Here is an 18,951-nt window from a genome sequence, read left to right as displayed (position 1 = left end):
GCTCTCTGTCCTGCAGTCTCTGTATCCTGTGCTCTGTCCTGCAGTCTCTGTACCCTGTGCTCTCTCTCCTGCAGTCTCTGTACCCTGTGCTCTCTGTCCTGCAGTCTCTGTACCCTGTGCTCTCTCCTGCAGTCTCTGTACCCTGTGCTCTCTGTCCTGCAGTCTCAGTACCCTGTGCTCTCTGTCCTGCAGTCTCTGTACCCTGTGCTCTCAGTCCTGCAGTCTCTGTACCCTGTCCTCTCTCTCCTGCAGTCTCTGTACCCTGTCCTCTCTCTCCTGCAGTCTCTGTACCCTGTGCTCCCTCTCCTGCAGTCTCTGTACCCTATGCTCTCTGTCCTGCAGTCTCTTTCCCCTCTGCTCTCTGTCCTGCAGTCTCTACGCCCAGTGCTCTCTCCTGCAGTGTCTGTACCCTGTGCTCTCTGTCCTGCAGTCTCTGTACCCTGTGCTCTGTCCTGCAGACTCTGTACCCTGTGCTCTCTGTCCTGCAGTCTCTGTACCGTGTGCTCTCTGTCCTGCAGTCTCTGTATCATGTGCTCTCTCTCCTGCAGTCTCTGTACCCTGTGCTCTCTGTCCTGCAGTCTCTGTACTGTGTGCTCTCTGTCCTGCAGTCTCTCTACCCTGTGCTCTCTCCTGCAGTCTCTCTACCCTGTGCTCTCTCCTGCAGTCTCTGTACCCTATGCTCTGTCCTGCAGTCTCTGTACCCTGTGCTCTCTGTCCTGCAGTCTCTGCGCCCTGTTCTCTCTGTCCTGCAGTCTCTGTACCCTGTGCTCTCTGTCCTGCAGTCTCTGTACCCTGTGCTCTCTCCTGCAGTCTCTGTACCCTGTGCTCTCTCCTGCAGTCTCTGTACCCTGTGCTCTCTCCTGCAGTCTCTGTACCCTGTGCTCTGTCCTGCAGTCTCTGCACCCTGTGCGCTGTCCTGCAGTCTCTGCGCCCTGTGCTCTCTGTCCTGCAGTCTCTGTACCCTGTGCTCTCTCCTGCAGTCTCTGTAACCTGTGCTCTCTGTCCTGCAGTCTCTGTACCCTGTGCTCTCTGTCCTGCAGTCTCTGTACCCTGTGCTCTCTGTCCTGCAGTCTCTGCGCCCTGTGCTCTATCCTGCAGTCTCTGTACCCTGTGCTCTCTCTGTCCTGCAGTCTCTGTATCCTGTGCTCTCTGTCCTGCAGTCTCTGTACCCTGTGCTCTCTCTCCTGCAGTCTCTGTATCCTGTGCTCTCTGTCCTGCAGTCTCTGTACCCTGTCCTCTCTCTCCTGCAGTCTCTGTACCCTGTGCTCCCTCTCCTGCAGTTTCTGTACCCTGTGCTCTCTGTCCTGCAGTCTCTACGCCCAGTGCTCTCTCCTGCAGTCTCTGTACCCTGTGCTTTCTGTCCTGCAGTCTCTACGCCCAGTGCTCTCTCCTGCAGTCTCTGTACCCTGTGCTCTCTCCTGCAGTCTCTGTACCCTGTGCTCTCTGTCCTGCAGTCTCTGTAGCCTGTGCTCTTTGTGCTGTGTCACTGGGTGTCTCTCTGTACACTACACTCTTTATGATGTGCTGGTCAGTCTATGCACTCTTTTTATGATGCAGTCTCTGGAACCATCTCCAGCTGTCTCTATACCCTGCGCTCTCTGTGCTGCTGTCTCTAGCACTATCGCCAGCTGTCTCTGTACCCTGTGCTCTCTGTACTGCTGTCTCTGGCACAATCCACGGCTGTCTCTGTACCCTGCGATCTGTCTCTGTACTGCTGTCTCTGGCACTATCCCCGGCTGTCTCTGTTCCCTGCGCTCTCTATACGGCTGTCTCTGGCACTATCACCAGCTTTCTCTGCAATGCTGTCTCTGGCACTATCCCCGGCTGTCTCTGTACCCTGCACTCTCTGTACTGCTGTCTCTGGCACTATCCCCGGCTGTCTCTGTACCCTGTGCTCTCTGTACTGCTGTCTCTGGCACTATCCCCGGCTGTCTCTATACCCTGCGCTCTCTATACTGCTGTCTCTGGCACTATCCCCGGCTGTCTCTGTACTGCTGTCTCTGGCACTATCCCCGGCTGTCTCTGTACCCTGCGCTCTCTTTACTCCTGTCTCTGGCACTATCCCCGGCTGTCTCTGTACCCTGCGCTCTCTATACTGCTGTCTCTGGCACTATGCCCGGCTGTCTTTGTACCCTGCGCTCTCTGTACTGCTGTCTCTGGCACTATCCCCGGCTGTCTCTGTACCCTGCGATCTCTATGCTGCTGTCTCTGGCACTATCCCCGGCTGTCTCTGTACCCTGCGCTCTCTATGCTGCTGTCTCTGGCACTATCCCCGGCTGTCTCTGTACTCTGCGCTCTCTATGCTGCTGTCTCTGGCACTATCCCCGGCTGTCTCTGTACTCTGCGCTCTCTGTGCTGCTGTCTCTGGCACTATCCCTGGCTGTCTCTGCACCCACACTCTACGTGATGTTACATTGCAGTCTTCCACGTGTCTCCTGCCGCGCAGTCTTGCTTCCCACAGACGGTTGTAAGTCCCAGTGGTCTCGCTCTCTGGGGCCAGAGGGGCAGCGGGGAGGACAGAGGCGAAGACAGAGGTGAGGACAGAGGAGTGGACAGAGATGAGGACAGAGGAGTGGACAGAGGTGAGGACAGAGGAGAGGACAGAGGAGTGGACAGAGCAGAGGACAGAGCAGAGGACAGAGGAGAGGACAGAGGAGAGGACAGAGGCGAGGACAGAGGCGAAGACAGAGGCGAGGACAGAGGCGAGGACAGAGCAGAGGACAGAGCAGAGGACAGAGCAGAGGACAGAGGAGAGGAGAGGACAGAGGAGAGGAGAGGACAGAGGCGAGGACAGAGGAGAGGACAGAGGAGAGGAGAGGACAGAGGTGAGGACAGAGGCGAAGACAGAGGCGAAGACAGAGGCGAGGACAGAGCAGAGGACAGAGCAGAGGACAGAGGAGAGGACAGAGGCGAGGACAGAGGAGAGGAGAGGTCAGAGGAGAGGTCAGAGGAGAGGACAGAGGCGAGGACAGAGGCGAAGACAGAGCAGAGGACAGAGGCGAAGACAGAGCAGAGGACAGAGCAGAGGACAGAGAGAGGACAGAGGAGAGGACAGAGGCGAGGACAGAGGAGAGGAGAGAGGAGAGGACAGAGGCGAGGACAGAGGAGAGGACAGAGGCGAGGACAGAGCAGAGGACAGAGGCGAGGAGAGGACAGAGGAGAGGACAGAGGAGAGGACAGAGGAGAGAGGAGAGGACAGAGGAGAGAGGAGAGGACAGAGGCGAGGACAGAGGAGAGAGGAGAGGACAGAGGAGAGGACAGAGGAGAGAGGAGAGGACAGAGGAGAGGACAGAGGCGAGGACAGAGGAGAGAGGAGAGGAGAGAGGACAGAGGAGAGGACAGAGGAGAGAGGAGAGGACAGAGGAGAGGAGAGAGGAGAGGAGAGGACAGAGGCGAGGACAGAGGTGAGGACAGAGGTGAGGACAGAGGCGAGGACAGAGCAGAGGACAGAGGCGAGGAGAGGACAGAGGAGAGGAGAGGACAGAGGAGAGGACAGAGGCGAGGAGAGGACAGAGGCGAGGAGAGGACAGAGGCGAGGACAGAGCAGAGGGCAGAGCAGAGGACAGAGGAGAGGACAGAGGCGAGGACAGAGCAGAGGACAGAGGCCACCTCGTCGTCCTCACTTGATTTGTTGCTGTGGATTATGGTAATGTCGTGCGATTGTCCCCGGAACAAACGTTTCCTGATTAATTGACCTGAACATGAAAATGTGGATTATTTCATTAGCCCCAATCCGAAGGTGGCGGTGACTGTGCGCAGGAGTGGGGGGCACAAAGTAATGGCAGACTCCGCACACAGGTCTCCTAGCAACTCCTGCTCCAGCAGCCGGGGGGCGACGCATGGACTCCTTGATATTGATGCAGTCAGTACCTCCAGAGCTGCAATCACTGCTGCACTGCATTATGGGAAACACGATGCACCAGATTAGCGCATGTCCTGCGCAGACACAGCCGGCAGGAGGCAGGAGCTGCAGTCTGAACCCAGCTGACCAATAGCAGAATTGTGGATGCAGCTCTGGATGTGAAGCTGATTAGCAGAATTGTGGATGCAGCTCTGGATGTGAAGCTGATTAGCAGAATTGTGGATGCAGCTCTGGATGTGAAGCTGATAGGCCTCCACTGTATCACGCAGGACACGCACTCACATGCGAATTGCAGGAAAGCCTCTCGGCTCAGGATGGTCCCGATGGAGTTGGTAGCTTCACACTGGAAGGTGCCGACATCCCGCACTCGATCCGGGTCACTGACAGTTAAACTTCTGTCCTGCACTCGGTAGCGGTAATCCTGAGCTTCGTCCAGGAGAGTCCCGTTCACCCGCCACCTACAAACAGCCACATGTCAGACGACAGCACCCAGAGCAGAGGGTCCCGCAGATCATGGAGACCACCATAAAAAACTCCAACTTTCTAATAGATCTCTGCTTGCTCATATTGAATGGAAACATTTACATCTAGTGACTGAACACCTGTCCCAGGGGCGGACATATCGCATGTGCAGCCGATGAGATTGCATCGGGGTCCCAAGGTGGAGGGGGTCCCTGGTGGAGGGGGTCCCTGCAGGACGGCTAACACTGAGGGCAATCTGGTCTGTTTATCTGTCCCAGAGGTTCCGGGGCCCCTGGCCAGATTGCCCTCTTATTCGGCGGGCACTGCAGAACAGCTGGATGACGTCACCATTCAGAGCGCGTCTTGTGTCAGATAGAAGGCTGCCGACGACAAAGATGCTGCGGGGAACATAAAGAGAGGTGTGTCTGTGGGTATAGGTGGTGGACAGGGCAATGATAGGGGTGATTGAGAGGGCAATGATGGGGGTTGTGGGGGAGAAAGCAAAGATAGAGATGGTGGAAAGGGCAATGATGGGAGTGGTGGGGGAGAAGGCAAAGATGGAGAGGGCAATGATAGGGGTGGTGGGGGAGAAGGCAATGACAGAGGTGGTGGAGAGGACAACGATGGGGTGGAGGGGTAGAGAAATGATGAAGGTGGTGGAGAGGGCAAGTAATGATGGGGGAGAAGGCAATGATGGAGGTGGTGGAAAGGGCAATAATGGGAGTGGTGGGGGAGAAGGCAAAGATGGAGAGGGCAATGATAGGGGTGGTGGGGGAGAAGGCAATGACAGAGGTTGTGGAGAGGACAACGATGGGGGTGGAGGGGTAGAGAAATGATGAAGGTGGTGGAGAGGGCAAGTAATTGTGGGGGAGAAGGCAATAATGGAGGTGATGGAGAGGGCAATGATGGGGTGGGGGGGAGAAGGCAATGATGGAGGTGGTGGAAAGGGCAATGATGGGAGCGATGGGAGAGAAGGCAAAGATGGAGAGGGCAATGATGGGAGTGGTGGGGGAGAAGGCAATGACAGATGTGGTGGAGAGGACAATGATGGGGCTGGAGGGGTAGAGAAATGATGGAGGTGGTGGAGAGGGCAAGTAATGGTGGGGGAGAAGGCAATGATGGAGGTGATGGAGAGGGCAATGATGGGATGCTGGAGGAGGACAATTAGGGATGTGGTGGATTTGGGATGGGAGGAAGGGAGACTTATAATGGACTTATGAACAGGGGAGGTGGAGGAAGAAGTTAGAAATGGATATAAAATGAATTGTGTGTTGGGGAGGGTGCTAATCCCTTGATATCGTCCTCCCCATCTCACCATTAATTGTGATGATATTGGGGACTTAAGATTTATTGGGGAGAGGAGGGGGGTAAGGTGCATAGGACACTTTATAATGAACTGAATTAGGGAGAAGACGCTGTCAGGGACTTGTAATGAATTGGGAGGTGGCGGAGGAGGCTCAGTACCTGATTGCTTCTTCTGCCACCCCCAAATTCATTATGATGCTATCAAGGACTTATAGTGAATGATGGGGACACAGGACAGGGACAAAGGCTATGTGCACACGTTCAGGATTTGCAGGAGAAAATTCTGCTGCACATCCTAATGTGTTGGCAGAAAGAAAGTTGTGGAAAATACATTTAATTTTTTCCCACATTTTTGCGATGCTTCGGTTACGTTTTCTTCCCTCATTAGTACGGAAGAAATACGCTGCAATAATTGACATTATGCAGATTTTAATCTGCTGCAAATCTTCAAGGAAAAAATAATCAGCGAGTGAACGAGACGTCAGGGATCTCATTCATTTTGCTTGTACTGTAAAACCTTCCATATTTTCTGTGTGCACATAGCCGTACAGGTAATTGGGGAGTCACAGACTAAATAATTTATATTATTGGGAGTCAGAGATTATAGGTAATGGGGGCACAGTGGTGCTCATCACTTTATATTTACTGTATATTGGTGGGTGGCTAATAGTATATTAATGGTGGGGTACATATCTCTATTCGGGGGGAGACACATGTATGTATACAACGTATGTGACCTTGTTACTTTCAGGGCTGTGAAGATCATCGTGACAAGACGAGTCGTGGTTGGAAGATGTCGACATGAAGGTCTGAACAGATGGAGAAGAAACAGCAGAAATCGGCTCTAATCAGACGAGACGTCAGCGATAAGTGCCTGGATGTAGATATTATTCTGTGTCTGTTCTGTGTGATGTGGAGTGATAATGTTATCTGTAAAGTCCCTTATTATACAGTCTCACATCTCTGTGAAATGTCTGTGTGCTTACAGGTTTTTTTTTTATCGGATGGCACACGGAAAATCATGGATCTGAGAATGAGATCCGTGAGGGTCAGAGAATGCTCTGTTCTGATCTGATTTTGAGGATCAGAATAGGACATGATTAATGCGTCTGTAAAAGCGGGTAGCACACCAACACTGCACACAGATACAGGGATGTAGCCTTATTATGTATAGCACAGTCCCTTAGTATATAGTGTACTAATTTATTATGTATAGCACAGTCCCTTAGTATATTGTGTACTCTCTTATTGTGTATTGCACAGTCCCTTAGTATATAGTGTACTCACTTATTATGTATAGCAGTCTCTTAGTATATAGTGTACTCACTTATTATGTATAGGAGAGTCCCTTAGTATATAGTGCACTCACTTATGTATAGCACAGTCCCTTAGTATATAGTGTACTCACTTATTATGTATAGCAGTCCCTTAGTATATAGTGTACTCACTAAATATGTATAGTGCCATACTTAATTACATAGTTTTCTCTTTTATTATGTATATTACCATCCCTTATTACGTACCATCCTCTCTAGTTACATATAGTGCTGTCCCTTATTATATAGCTTCCTCTGCTATTATGTATAGTGCTGTCTCTTACATAGTGCATTTTTTTATATTTTTTGTTATTCACAGCCTCCTTTATTACATAGTCCCCTCTCTTGCTAGATATAAAATGACTGCTGATGGAGCAGCTGGCGACCAGATAACCAGTCCATTAGCTCCTCCATCAGATAAAAAGCTTTCCCATGCTCCATCGACCATCATTGCATGGATGACTATGGGCTGTGAATTATACTACATGGATGACTATGGGCTAAGCATAATGCTACATGTATGACTAGGTGCTGTGCATTATACTGCGTGGATGACTATGGGCTGTGCATTGCACTACATGGAGGACTATGGGGAGTGCATTACACTACATGTATGACTATGGGCTGTGCATTACACTACATGGATTACTATGAACTGTGCATTATACTACATGGATGACTATGGGCTGTGCATTATACTACATGGAGGACAATGGGGAGTGCATTACACTACATGTATGACTATGTGCTGTGCATTATACTACATGGATGACTATGTGCTGTGCATTATACTACATGGATGACTATGGGCTGTGCATTATACTACATGGAGGACTATGGGCTGTGCATTATACTACATGGATGACTATGGGCTGTGCATTACACTACATGGATTACTATGAACTGTGCATTATACTACATGGATGACTATGGGCTGTGCATTACACTACATGTATGACTATGTGCTGTGCATTATACTACATGGAGGACTATGGGCTGTGCATTATATTACATGGATGACTATGGGCTATGCATTATACTACATGGATGACTATGGGCTGTGCATTATAGTACATGTATGACTATGGGCTATGCATTATACTACATGTATGACTATGGGCTGTGCATTATACTACATGGATGACTATGGGCTGTGCATTATACCTTTTGGAGGACTATGGGCTGTGCATTATACTACATGGATGACTATGGGCTGTGCATTATACTTTTTGGAGGTTTATGGGCTGTACATTATACTACATGGAGGACTATAGGCTGTGCATTATACTACATGGATGACTATGGGCTGTGCATTATACTACATGTATGACTATGGGCTGTGCATTATACTACATGGATGACTATGGGCTGTGCATTATACCTTTTGGAGGACTATGGGCTGTGCATTATACTACATGGATGACTATGGGCTGTGCATTATACTTTTTGGAGGTTTATGGGCTGTGCATTATACTACATGGAGGACTATAGGCTGTGCATTATACTACATGGATGACTATGGGCTGTGTATTATACTACATGGATGACTACGGGCTGTGCATTATACTACATGTATAACTATGGGCTGTGCATTATACTACATGGATGACTATGGGCTGTGCATTATACTACATGGAGGACTATGGGCTGTGCATTATACTACATGGAGGACTATGGGCTGTGCATTATACTACATGGAGGACTATGGGCTGTGCATTATACTACATGGAAGACTATGGGCTGTGCATTATACTACATGGAGGACTATGGGCTGTGCATTATACTACATGGAGGACTATGTGCTGTGCATTATACTACATGGAGGACTATGGGCTGTGCATTATACTACATGGATGACTATGGGCTGTGCATTATACTACATGGAGGACTATGGGCTGTGCATTATATTACATGGATGACTATGGGCTATGCATTATACTACATGGATGACTATGGGCTGTGCATTATAGTACATGTATGACTATGGGCTGTGCATTATACTACATGTATGACTATGGGCTGTGCATTATACTACATGTATGACTATGGGCTGTGCATTATACTACATGGATGACTATGGGCTGTGCATTATACCTTTTGGAGGACTATGGGCTGTGCATTATACTACATGGAGGACTATGGGCTGTACATTATACTACATGGAGGACTATAGGCTGTGCATTATACTACATGGATGACTATGGGCTGTGCATTATACTACATGTATGACTATGGGCTGTGCATTATACTACATGGATGACTATGGGCTGTGCATTATACCTTTTGGAGGACTATGGGCTGTGCATTATACTACATGGATGACTATGGGCTGTGCATTATACTTTTTGGAGGTTTATGGGCTGTGCATTATACTACATGGAGGACTATAGGCTGTGCATTATACTACATGGATGACTATGGGCTGTGTATTATACTACATGGATGACTATGGGCTGTGCATTATACTACATGGATGACTATGGGCTGTGCATTATACTACATGGAGGACTATGGGCTGTGCATTATACTACATGGAGGACTATGGGCTGTGCATTATACTACATGGAGGACTATGGGCTGTGCATTATACTACATGGAAGACTATGGGCTGTGCATTATACTACATGGAGGACTATGGGCTGTGCATTATAATACATGGAGGACTATGTGCTGTGCATTATACTACATGGAGGACTATGGGCTGTGCATTATACTACATGGATGACTATGGGCTGTGCATTATACTACATGGAGGACTATGGGCTGTGCATTATACTACATGGAGGACTATGTGCTGTGCATTATACTACATGGATGACTATGGGCTATGCATTATACTACATGGATGACTATGGGCTGTGCATTATACTACATGGATGACTATGGGCTGTGCATTATACCTTTTGGAGGTTTATGGGCTGTGCATTATACTTTTTGGAGGACTATGGGCTGTGCATTATACTACATGGAGGACTATGGGCTGTGCATTATACTACATGGAGGACTATGGGCTGTGCATTATACTACATGGAGGACTATGGGCTGTGCATTATACTACATGTATGACTATGGGCTGTGCATTATACTACATGGATGACTATGGGCTGTGCATTATACGTTTTGGAGGACTATGGGCTGTGCATTATAAAACATGGATGACTATGGGCTGTGCATTATACTTTTTGGAGGTTTATGGGCTGTGCATTATACTACATGGAGGACTATGGGCTGTGCATTATACTACATGGATGACTATGGGCTGTGCATTATACTACATGTATGACTATGGGCTGTGCATTATACTACATGGATGACTATGGGCTGTGCATTATACCTTTTGGAGGACTATGGGCTGTGCATTATACTACATGGATGACTATGGGCTGTTCATTATACTACATGGAGGACTATGGGCTGTGCATTATACTTTTTGGAGGTTTATAGGCTGTGCATTATACTACATGGATGACTATGGGCTGTGCATTATACCTTTTGGAGGACTATGGGCTGTGCATTATACTACATGGATGACTATGGGCTGTGCATTATACTACATGGAGGACTATGGGCTGTGCATTATACTTTTTGGAGGTTTATAGGCTGTGCATTATACTACATGGAGGACTACGGGCTGTGCATTATACTACATGGAGGAATATGGGCTGTGCATTATACTACATGGAGGACTATGGGCTGTGCATTATACTTTTTGGAGGTTTATGGGCTGTGCATTATACTACATGGATGACTATGGGCTATGCATTATACTACATGGATGACTATGGGCTGTGCATTATACTACATGGAGGAATATGGGCTGTGCATTATACTACATGGAGGACTATGTGCTGTGCATTATACTTTTTGGAGGACTATGGGCTGTGCATTATACTACATGGATGACTATGGGCTGTGCATTATACTTTTTGGAGGTTTATGGGCTGTGCATTATACTACATGGAGGACTATGGGCTGTGCATTATACTACATGGAGGACTATGGGCTGTGCATTATACTACATGGAGGACTATGGGCTGTGCATTATACTTTTTGGAGGTTTATGGGCTGTGCATTATACTACATGGATGACTATGGGCTATGCATTATACTACATGGATGACTATGGGCTGTGCATTATACTACATGGAGGAATATGGGCTGTGCATTATACTACATGGAGGACTATGTGCTGTGCATTATACTTTTTGGAGGACTATGGGCTGTGCATTATACTTTTTGGAAGGCTGGTGAAGTGAATGGAAACCACAGACACGAATCTGGACTTGCAATATTCGTTGTTTTCTGGCGCCAGCTTTAAGATCCCAACCATACATTCCATGTCTGTGCACCTACCGTGTGACGGGCTTAGGGTGACCCTGCGCCTCACAGACGAGCTTCAGAGTCCGATCCTCAGAATCCAAGGGAAAGACGAGATTCGCCGGCTCCTGAGTGAAGACTGGACCCTGCAGAGCCATCTCATCTGTGGAGAAAGCAAAATGTAATTAGTTCCTGAAAACAACCCCCCCAACAAAATCAACACGTGCACCCCGCTGCGGTGTTACAGAGCACCCCATTATCACTTCTATCACACAGGATTCTATGCGCCCGCTTTTTACAGATGATTCTCCTCCTGGATGATGGGAGTGATACCTCGTGCCCAGATCCTCCTACAGGCGCATGCCCCTTTAAAGTGACAGTACCACGGATGAGGTTGTTTCCTTCTGCAGAGAATGAATTCCACCGATTTGATTACTGCTGGGTATGAGGGGTCAGGCGGCCGCACTCCTGGGGGCCATAAACACTCCAGTCTCCATGAATAAGTAATAGATGAAAGCGTTTCAGGTAAATAGTGATAGAATATAGTGGCGGGCAGGACGCTCGCGCCAGAGTGGATTTTCAGTAAGTGGTTTCCGTATTTGGTGCTGTTATCAGCACTGCACAAGGCGAAACGTTTCCTCCGGCCTGACCTTTATCTGGAGGAGGCCAAGGCAGCTGCACAGGATTGCTGGAAATGGCCGAACTCAATAAATATGCAAAAGAATCTAACAAGGCGGCTGAAGTATCCGTCCGCTGTATCCATGAGTATAGACCCCCGATATTACCGCACAGGGTGACGGGGGGCCAGCTTCAGACACAATTATATCCAGGAGGATTGTGTATAAATCTGTGAGAGGAAAGATGACAACGAAAGGGCTGAAACGGACCGGCACGTCCTGCCCCCGTCATCCTCCATTTATTCATCTACCCAGATGGTTCTGTGATACTTTTATTACTCACAGAACGAAGAAAGCTGCAGTATTATGGCGACAAAAATGGCATGGAAATAGTATCTGCTACATTGTATGTCCCGGTGATGCTCTGCTACATTGTATGTCCCGGTGATGCTCTGCTACATTGTATGTCCCGGTGATGCTCTGCTACATTGTATGTCCCGGTGATGCTCTGCTACATTGTATATTCAGGTGATGCTCTGCTACATTGTATGTTCCGGTGATGCTCTGCTACATTGTATGTCCCGGTGATGCTCCGCTACATTGTATGTCCCAGTGATGCTCTGCTACATTGTATGTTCCGGTGATGCTCTGCTACATTGTATATTCAGGTGATGCTCTGCTACATTGTATGTTCCGGTGATGCTCTGCTACATTGTATGTCCCGGTGATGCTCTGCTACATTGTATGTCCCGGTGATGCTCTGCTACATTATATATTCAGGTGATGCTCTGCTACATTGTATGTCCCGGTGATGCTCTGCTACATTGTATGTCCCGGTGATGCTCTGCTACATTGTATGTCCCGGGGATGCTCTGCTACATTGTATGTCCCGGTGATGCTCTGCTACATTGTATGTCCCGGTGATGCTCTGCTACATTGTATGTCCCGGGGATGCTCTGCTACATTGTATGTCCCGGTGATGCTCTGCTACATTGTATGTCCCGGTGATGCTCTGCTACATTGTATGTCCCGGTGATGCTCTGCTACATTGTATATTCAGGTGATGCTCTGCTACATTGTATATTCAGGTGATGCTCTGCTACATTGTATGTCCAGGTGATGCTCTGCTACATTGTATGTCCCGGGGATGCTCTGCTACATTGTATGTCCCGGTGATGCTCTGCTACATTGTATATTCAGGTGATGCTCTGCTACATTGTATGTCCCGGTGATGCTCTGCTACATTGTATGTCCCGGTGATGCTCTGCTACATTGTATGTCCCGGTGATGCTCTGCTACATTGTATGTCCCGGTGATGCTCTGCTACATTGTATGTTCTGTGATGATCTGCTACATTGTATGTCCCGGTGATGCTCTGCTACATTGTATGTCCCGGTGATGCTCTGCTACATTGTATGTCCCGGTGATGCTCTGCTACATTGTATATTCAGGTGATGCTCTGCTACATTGTATGTCCCGGTGATGCTCTGCTACATTGTATGTCCCGGTGATGCTCTGCTACATTGTATGTCCCGGTGATGCTCTGCTACATTGTATGTCCCGGTGATGCTCTGCTACATTGTATATTCAGGTGATGCTCTGCTACATTGTATATTCAGGTGATGCTCTGCTACATTGTATGTCCAGGTGATGCTCTGCTACATTGTATGTCCCGGGGATGCTCTGCTACATTGTATGTCCCGGTGATGCTCTGCTACATTGTATATTCAGGTGATGCTCTGCTACATTGTATGTCCCGGTGATGCTCTGCTACATTGTATGTCCCGGTGATGCTCTGCTACATTGTATGTCCCGGTGATGCTCTGCTACATTGTATGTTCTGTGATGATCTGCTACATTGTATGTCCCGGTGATGCTCTGCTACATTGTATGTCCCAGTGATGCTCTGCTACATTGTATGTCCCGGTGATGCTCTGCTACATTGTATATTCAGGTGATGCTCTGCTACATTGTATGTCCCGGTGATGCTCTGCTACATTGTATGTCCCGGTGATGCTCTGCTACATTGTATGTCCCGGTGATGCTCTGCTACATTGTATGTCCCGGTGATGCTCTGCTACATTGTATGTTCTGTGATGATCTGCTACATTGTATGTCCCGGTGATGCTCTGCTACATTGTATGTCCCGGTGATGCTCTGCTACATTGTATGTCCCGGTGATGCTCTGCTACATTGTATATTCAGGTGATGCTCTGCTACATTGTATGTCCCGGTGATGCTCTGCTACATTGTATGTCCCGGTGATGCTCTGCTACATTGTATGTCCCGGTGATGCTCTGCTACATTGTATATTCAGGTGATGCTCTGCTACATTGTATGTCCCGGTGATGCTCTGCTACATTGTATGTCCCGGTGATGCTCTGCTACATTGTATGTCCAGGTGATGCTCTGCTATATTGTATGTCCCGGTGATGCTCTGCTACATTGTATGTCCCGGTGATGATCTGCTACATTGTATATTCAGGTGATGCTCTGCTACATTGTATGTTCTGTGATGCTCTGCTATATTGTATGTCCCGATGATGCTCTGCAACATTGTATGTCCAGGTGATGCTCTGTTACATTGTATGTCCCGGTGATGCTCTGCTACATTGTATGTCCCGGTGATGCTCTGCTATATTGTATGTCCCGGTGATGCTCTGCTATATTGTATGTCCCGGTGATGCTCTGCTACATTGTATATTCAGGTGATGCTCTGCTACATTGTATGTCCAGGTGATGCTCTGCTATATTGTATGTCTCGGTGATGCTCTGCTACATTGTATGTCCAGGTGATGCTCTGCTATATTGTATGTCTCGGTGATGCTCTGCTACATTGTATGTCCCGGTGATGCTCTGCTACATTGTATGTTCTGTGATGCTCTGCTATATTGTATGTCCCGGTGATGCTCTGCTACATTGTATGTCCAGGTGAGGCTCTGCTATATTGTATGTCCCGGTGATGCTCTGCTACATTGTATGTCCCGGTGATGCTCTGCTACATTGTATGTCCCGGTGATGCTCTGCTACATTGTATATTCAGGTGATGCTCTGCTACATTGTATATTCAGGTGATGCTCTGCTACATTGTATGTTCTGTGATGCTCTGCTATATTGTATGTCCCGGTGATGCTCTGCTATATTGTATGTCCAGGTGATGCTCTGCTACATTGTATGTCCCGGTGATGCTCTGCTACATTGTATGTCCCGGTGATGCTCTGCTACATTGTATATTCAGGTGATGCTCTGCTACATTGTATGTCCCGGTGATGCTCTGCTACATTGTATGTCCAGGTGATGCTCTGCTACATTGTATGTCCCGGTGATGCTCTGCTACATTGTATGTCCCGGTGATGCTCTGCTACATTGTATGTCCCGGTGATGCTCTGCTACATTGTATATTCAGGTGATGCTCTGCTACATTGTATGTTCTGTGATGCTCTGCTACATTGTATGTCCCGGTGATGCTCTGCTACATTGTATGTCCCGGTGATGCTCTGCTACATTGTATGTTCTGTGATGATCTGCTACATTGTATGTCCCGGTGATGCTCTGCTACATTGTATGTCCCGGTGATGCTCTGCTACATTGTATGTCCAGGTGATGCTCTGCTACATTGTATGTTCTGTGATGCTCTGCTATATTGTATGTCCCGGTGATGCTCTGCAACATTGTATGTCCAGGTGATGCTCTGTTACATTGTATGTCCCGGTGATGCTCTGCTACATTGTATGTCCCGGTGATGCTCTGCTACATTGTATGTCCAGGTGATGCTCTGCTATATTGTATGTCTCGGTGATGCTCTGCTACATTATATGTTCTGGTGATGCTCTGCTACATTGTATGTCCAGGTGATGCTCTGCTATATTGTATGTCCCGGTGATGCTCTGCTACATTATATGTTCTGGTGATGCTCTGCTACATTGTATGTCCAGGTGATGCTCTGCTATATTGTATGTCTCGGTGATGCTCTGCTACATTGTATGTCCCGGTGATGCTCTGCTACATTGTATGTTCTGTGATGCTCTGCTATATTGTATGTCCCGGTGATGCTCTGCTACATTGTATGTCCAGGTGATGCTCTGCTATATTGTATGTCCCGGTGATGCTCTGCTACATTGTATGTCCCGGTGATGCTCTGCTACATTGTATATTCAGGTGATGCTCTGCTACATTGTATGTTCTGTGATGCTCTGCTATATTGTATGTCCCGGTGATGCTCTGCTACATTGTATGTCCCGGTGATGTTCTGCTACATTGTATATTCAGGTGATGCTCTGCTACATTGTATGTTCTGTAATGCTCTGCTATATTGTATGTCCCGGTGATGCTCTGCTACATTGTATGTCCAGGTGATGCTCTGCTACATTGTATGTCCCGGTGATGCTCTGCTACATTGTATGTCCCGGTGATGCTCTGCTACATTGTATGTCCCGGTGATGCTCTGCTACATTGTATATTCAGGTGATGCTCTGCTACATTGTATGTTCTGTGATGCTCTGCTACATTGTATGTCCCGGTGATGCTCTGCTACATTGTATGTCCCGGTGATGCTCTGCTACATTGTATGTTCTGTGATGATCTGCTACATTGTATGTCCCGGTGATGCTCTGCTACATTGTATATTCCGGTGATGCTCTGCTACATTGTATATTCCGGTGATGCTCTGCTACATTGTATGTCCCGGTGATGCTCTGCTACATTGTATATTCCAGTGATGCTCTGCTACATTGTATGTCCCGGTGATGCTCTGCTACATTGTATGTTCTGTGATGCTCTGCTACATTGTATATTCAGGTGATGCTCTGCTACATTGTATGTTCTGTGATGATCTGCTACATTGTATATTCAGGTGATGCTCCGCTACATTGTATGTCCCGGTGATGCTCCGCTACATTGTATGTCCCGGTGATGCTCCGCTACATTGTATGTCCCGGTGATGCTCTGCTACATTGTATGTTCCGGTGATGCTCTGCTACATTGTATGTCCCGGTGATGCTCTGCTACATTGTATGTCCCGGTGATGCTCTGCTACATTGTATATTCAGGTGATGCTCTGCTACATTGTATGTCCCGATGATGCTCTGCTACATTGTATGTCCCGGTGATGCTCTGCTACATTGTATGTCCCGGGGATGCTCTGCTACATTGTATGTCCCGGTGATGCTCTGCTACATTGTATGTCCCGGTGATGCTCTGCTACATTGTATATTCAGGTGATGCTCTGCTACATTGTATGTCCCGGTGATGCTCTGCTACATTGTATGTTCTGTGATGCTCTGCTACATTGTATATTCAGGTGATGCTCTGCTACATTGTATGTTCTGTGATGATCTGCTACATTGTATATTCAGGTGATGCTCCGCTACATTGTATGTCCCGGTGATGCTCCGCTACATTGTATGTCCCGGTGATGCTCCGCTACATTGTATGTCCCGGTGATGCTCCGCTACATTGTATGTCCCGGTGATGCTCCGCTACATTGTATGTCCCGGTGATGCCCTGCTACATTGTATGTCCCGGGGATGCTCTGCTACATTGTATGTCCCGGTGATGCTCTGCTACATTGTATGTCCCGGGGATGCTCTGCTACATTGTATGTCCCGGTGATGCTCTGCTACATTTTATGTCCCGGTGATGCTCTGCTACATTGTATGTCCCGGGGATGCTCTGCTACATTGTATGTCCCGGTGATGCTCTGCTACATTGTATGTCCCGGTGATGCTCTGCTACATTGTATGTCCCGGGGATGCTCTGCTACTTTATATGTTCTGGTGATGCTCTGCTACATTGTATGTCCCGGTGATGTTCTGCTACATTGTATGTCCCGGTGATGCTCTGCTACATTGTATGTCCCGGGGATGCTCTGCTACTTTATATGTTCTGGTGATGCCCTGCTACATTGTATGTCCCGGGGATGCTCTGCTACTTTATATGTTCTGGTGATGCTCTGCTACATCTAATATATAATTGCCTAGAATACTACTTCCTGCAATTTGTGCCAACTTCCGTGGCTTTGTCCGGAGCTAATGTCCGGAGATAATGTCCGGAGCTAATGTCCGGAGATAATGTCCGGAGCTAATTTCCGGAGCTAATGTGCGGAGCTAATGTCCGGAGCTAATGTCCGGAGCTAATGTCCGGAGATAAGTGACGTCAACAGTGTCCAGTGTCTGATTGGTTGCCGCCTGCTGCGAGCGACCAATCAGAAACGTGCCGTACTGTGACACACTCCGCCCGCCATTTTGGTGTGATTTTTGAATTTTTACCTCACAGCAAGTTTCTACTGCGTGGAGGCGGGCCCAGTGACGTTGCTCTTCAAGCTCCTGCCGAATTTCGTCAAAAAAATGATAATACCATTTACCAAAACTATATATATTAGTTGTGAAGTGGTTCAGTGACATTTTCACACCAATTCTGAACTTTTGTTTGGTGTTTTCTCCATATACTGCCTATTATTTTTGTTCTTTCTTACTATTATTTATTAATTGTATTATTCTTACATTTGAATAAATAAAGTATATATGGATTCTAGACTCCCGATTCTTTAGAATCGGGCTGCCATCTAGTTGTATATATATATATATATATATATATATATATATATATTGTATACATTGTAATGTCTATTGTCTGTACAAGTCCCCTCTATAATTTGTAAAGTGCTGCGGAATATGTTGGCGCTATATAAATAAAAATTATTATTATTATTATTATTATATTCAGGTGATGCTCTGCTACATTCTATGTTCCGGTGATGCTCTGCTACATTGTATGTTCCGGTGATGCTCTGTTACATTTTATGTTGCGGTGATGCTCTGCAACATTCTATATTCAGGTGATGCTCTGCTACATTTTATGTCCCGATGATGCTCTGCTACTTATATGTTCCGGTGATGCTCTGCTACATTGTATGTTCCGGTGATGCTCTGCTACATTGTATGTTCCGGTGATGCTCTGCTACATTGTATGTCCCGATGATGCTCTGCTACATTGTATATTCCGGTGATGCTCTGCTACATTGTATGTCCCTGTGATGCTCTGCTACATTATATGTCCCGGTGATGCTCTGCTA

At 47.6% G+C, this 18,951-nt stretch overlaps 1 protein-coding gene across 3 annotated transcripts in view; it reads right to left on the bottom strand.

Moving 5' to 3' along the window:
* LOC138647266 (contactin-4-like) overlaps positions 1–18,951 on the bottom strand; it is a 254,562-nt gene that overhangs the window by 36,465 nt on the left and 199,146 nt on the right. For all 3 annotated transcript variants that reach the window (XM_069736165.1, XM_069736168.1, XM_069736167.1), the window contains 2 exons: positions 11,299–11,425; positions 4,145–4,320 (listed from right to left, as the gene is read on the bottom strand). In XM_069736165.1, coding sequence (XP_069592266.1) covers positions 4,145–4,320; positions 11,299–11,425 — 303 coding nt within the window. The remainder of the gene's footprint in view (positions 1–4,144; positions 4,321–11,298; positions 11,426–18,951) is intronic.

Source organism: Ranitomeya imitator, chromosome 8 (assembly GCF_032444005.1).
Source record: "Ranitomeya imitator isolate aRanImi1 chromosome 8, aRanImi1.pri, whole genome shotgun sequence".
NCBI lineage: Eukaryota > Metazoa > Chordata > Amphibia > Anura > Dendrobatidae > Ranitomeya > Ranitomeya imitator.
Note: the sequence above shows the minus strand (reverse complement) of the source record. Positions and strands in the feature narration are given on the sequence as shown.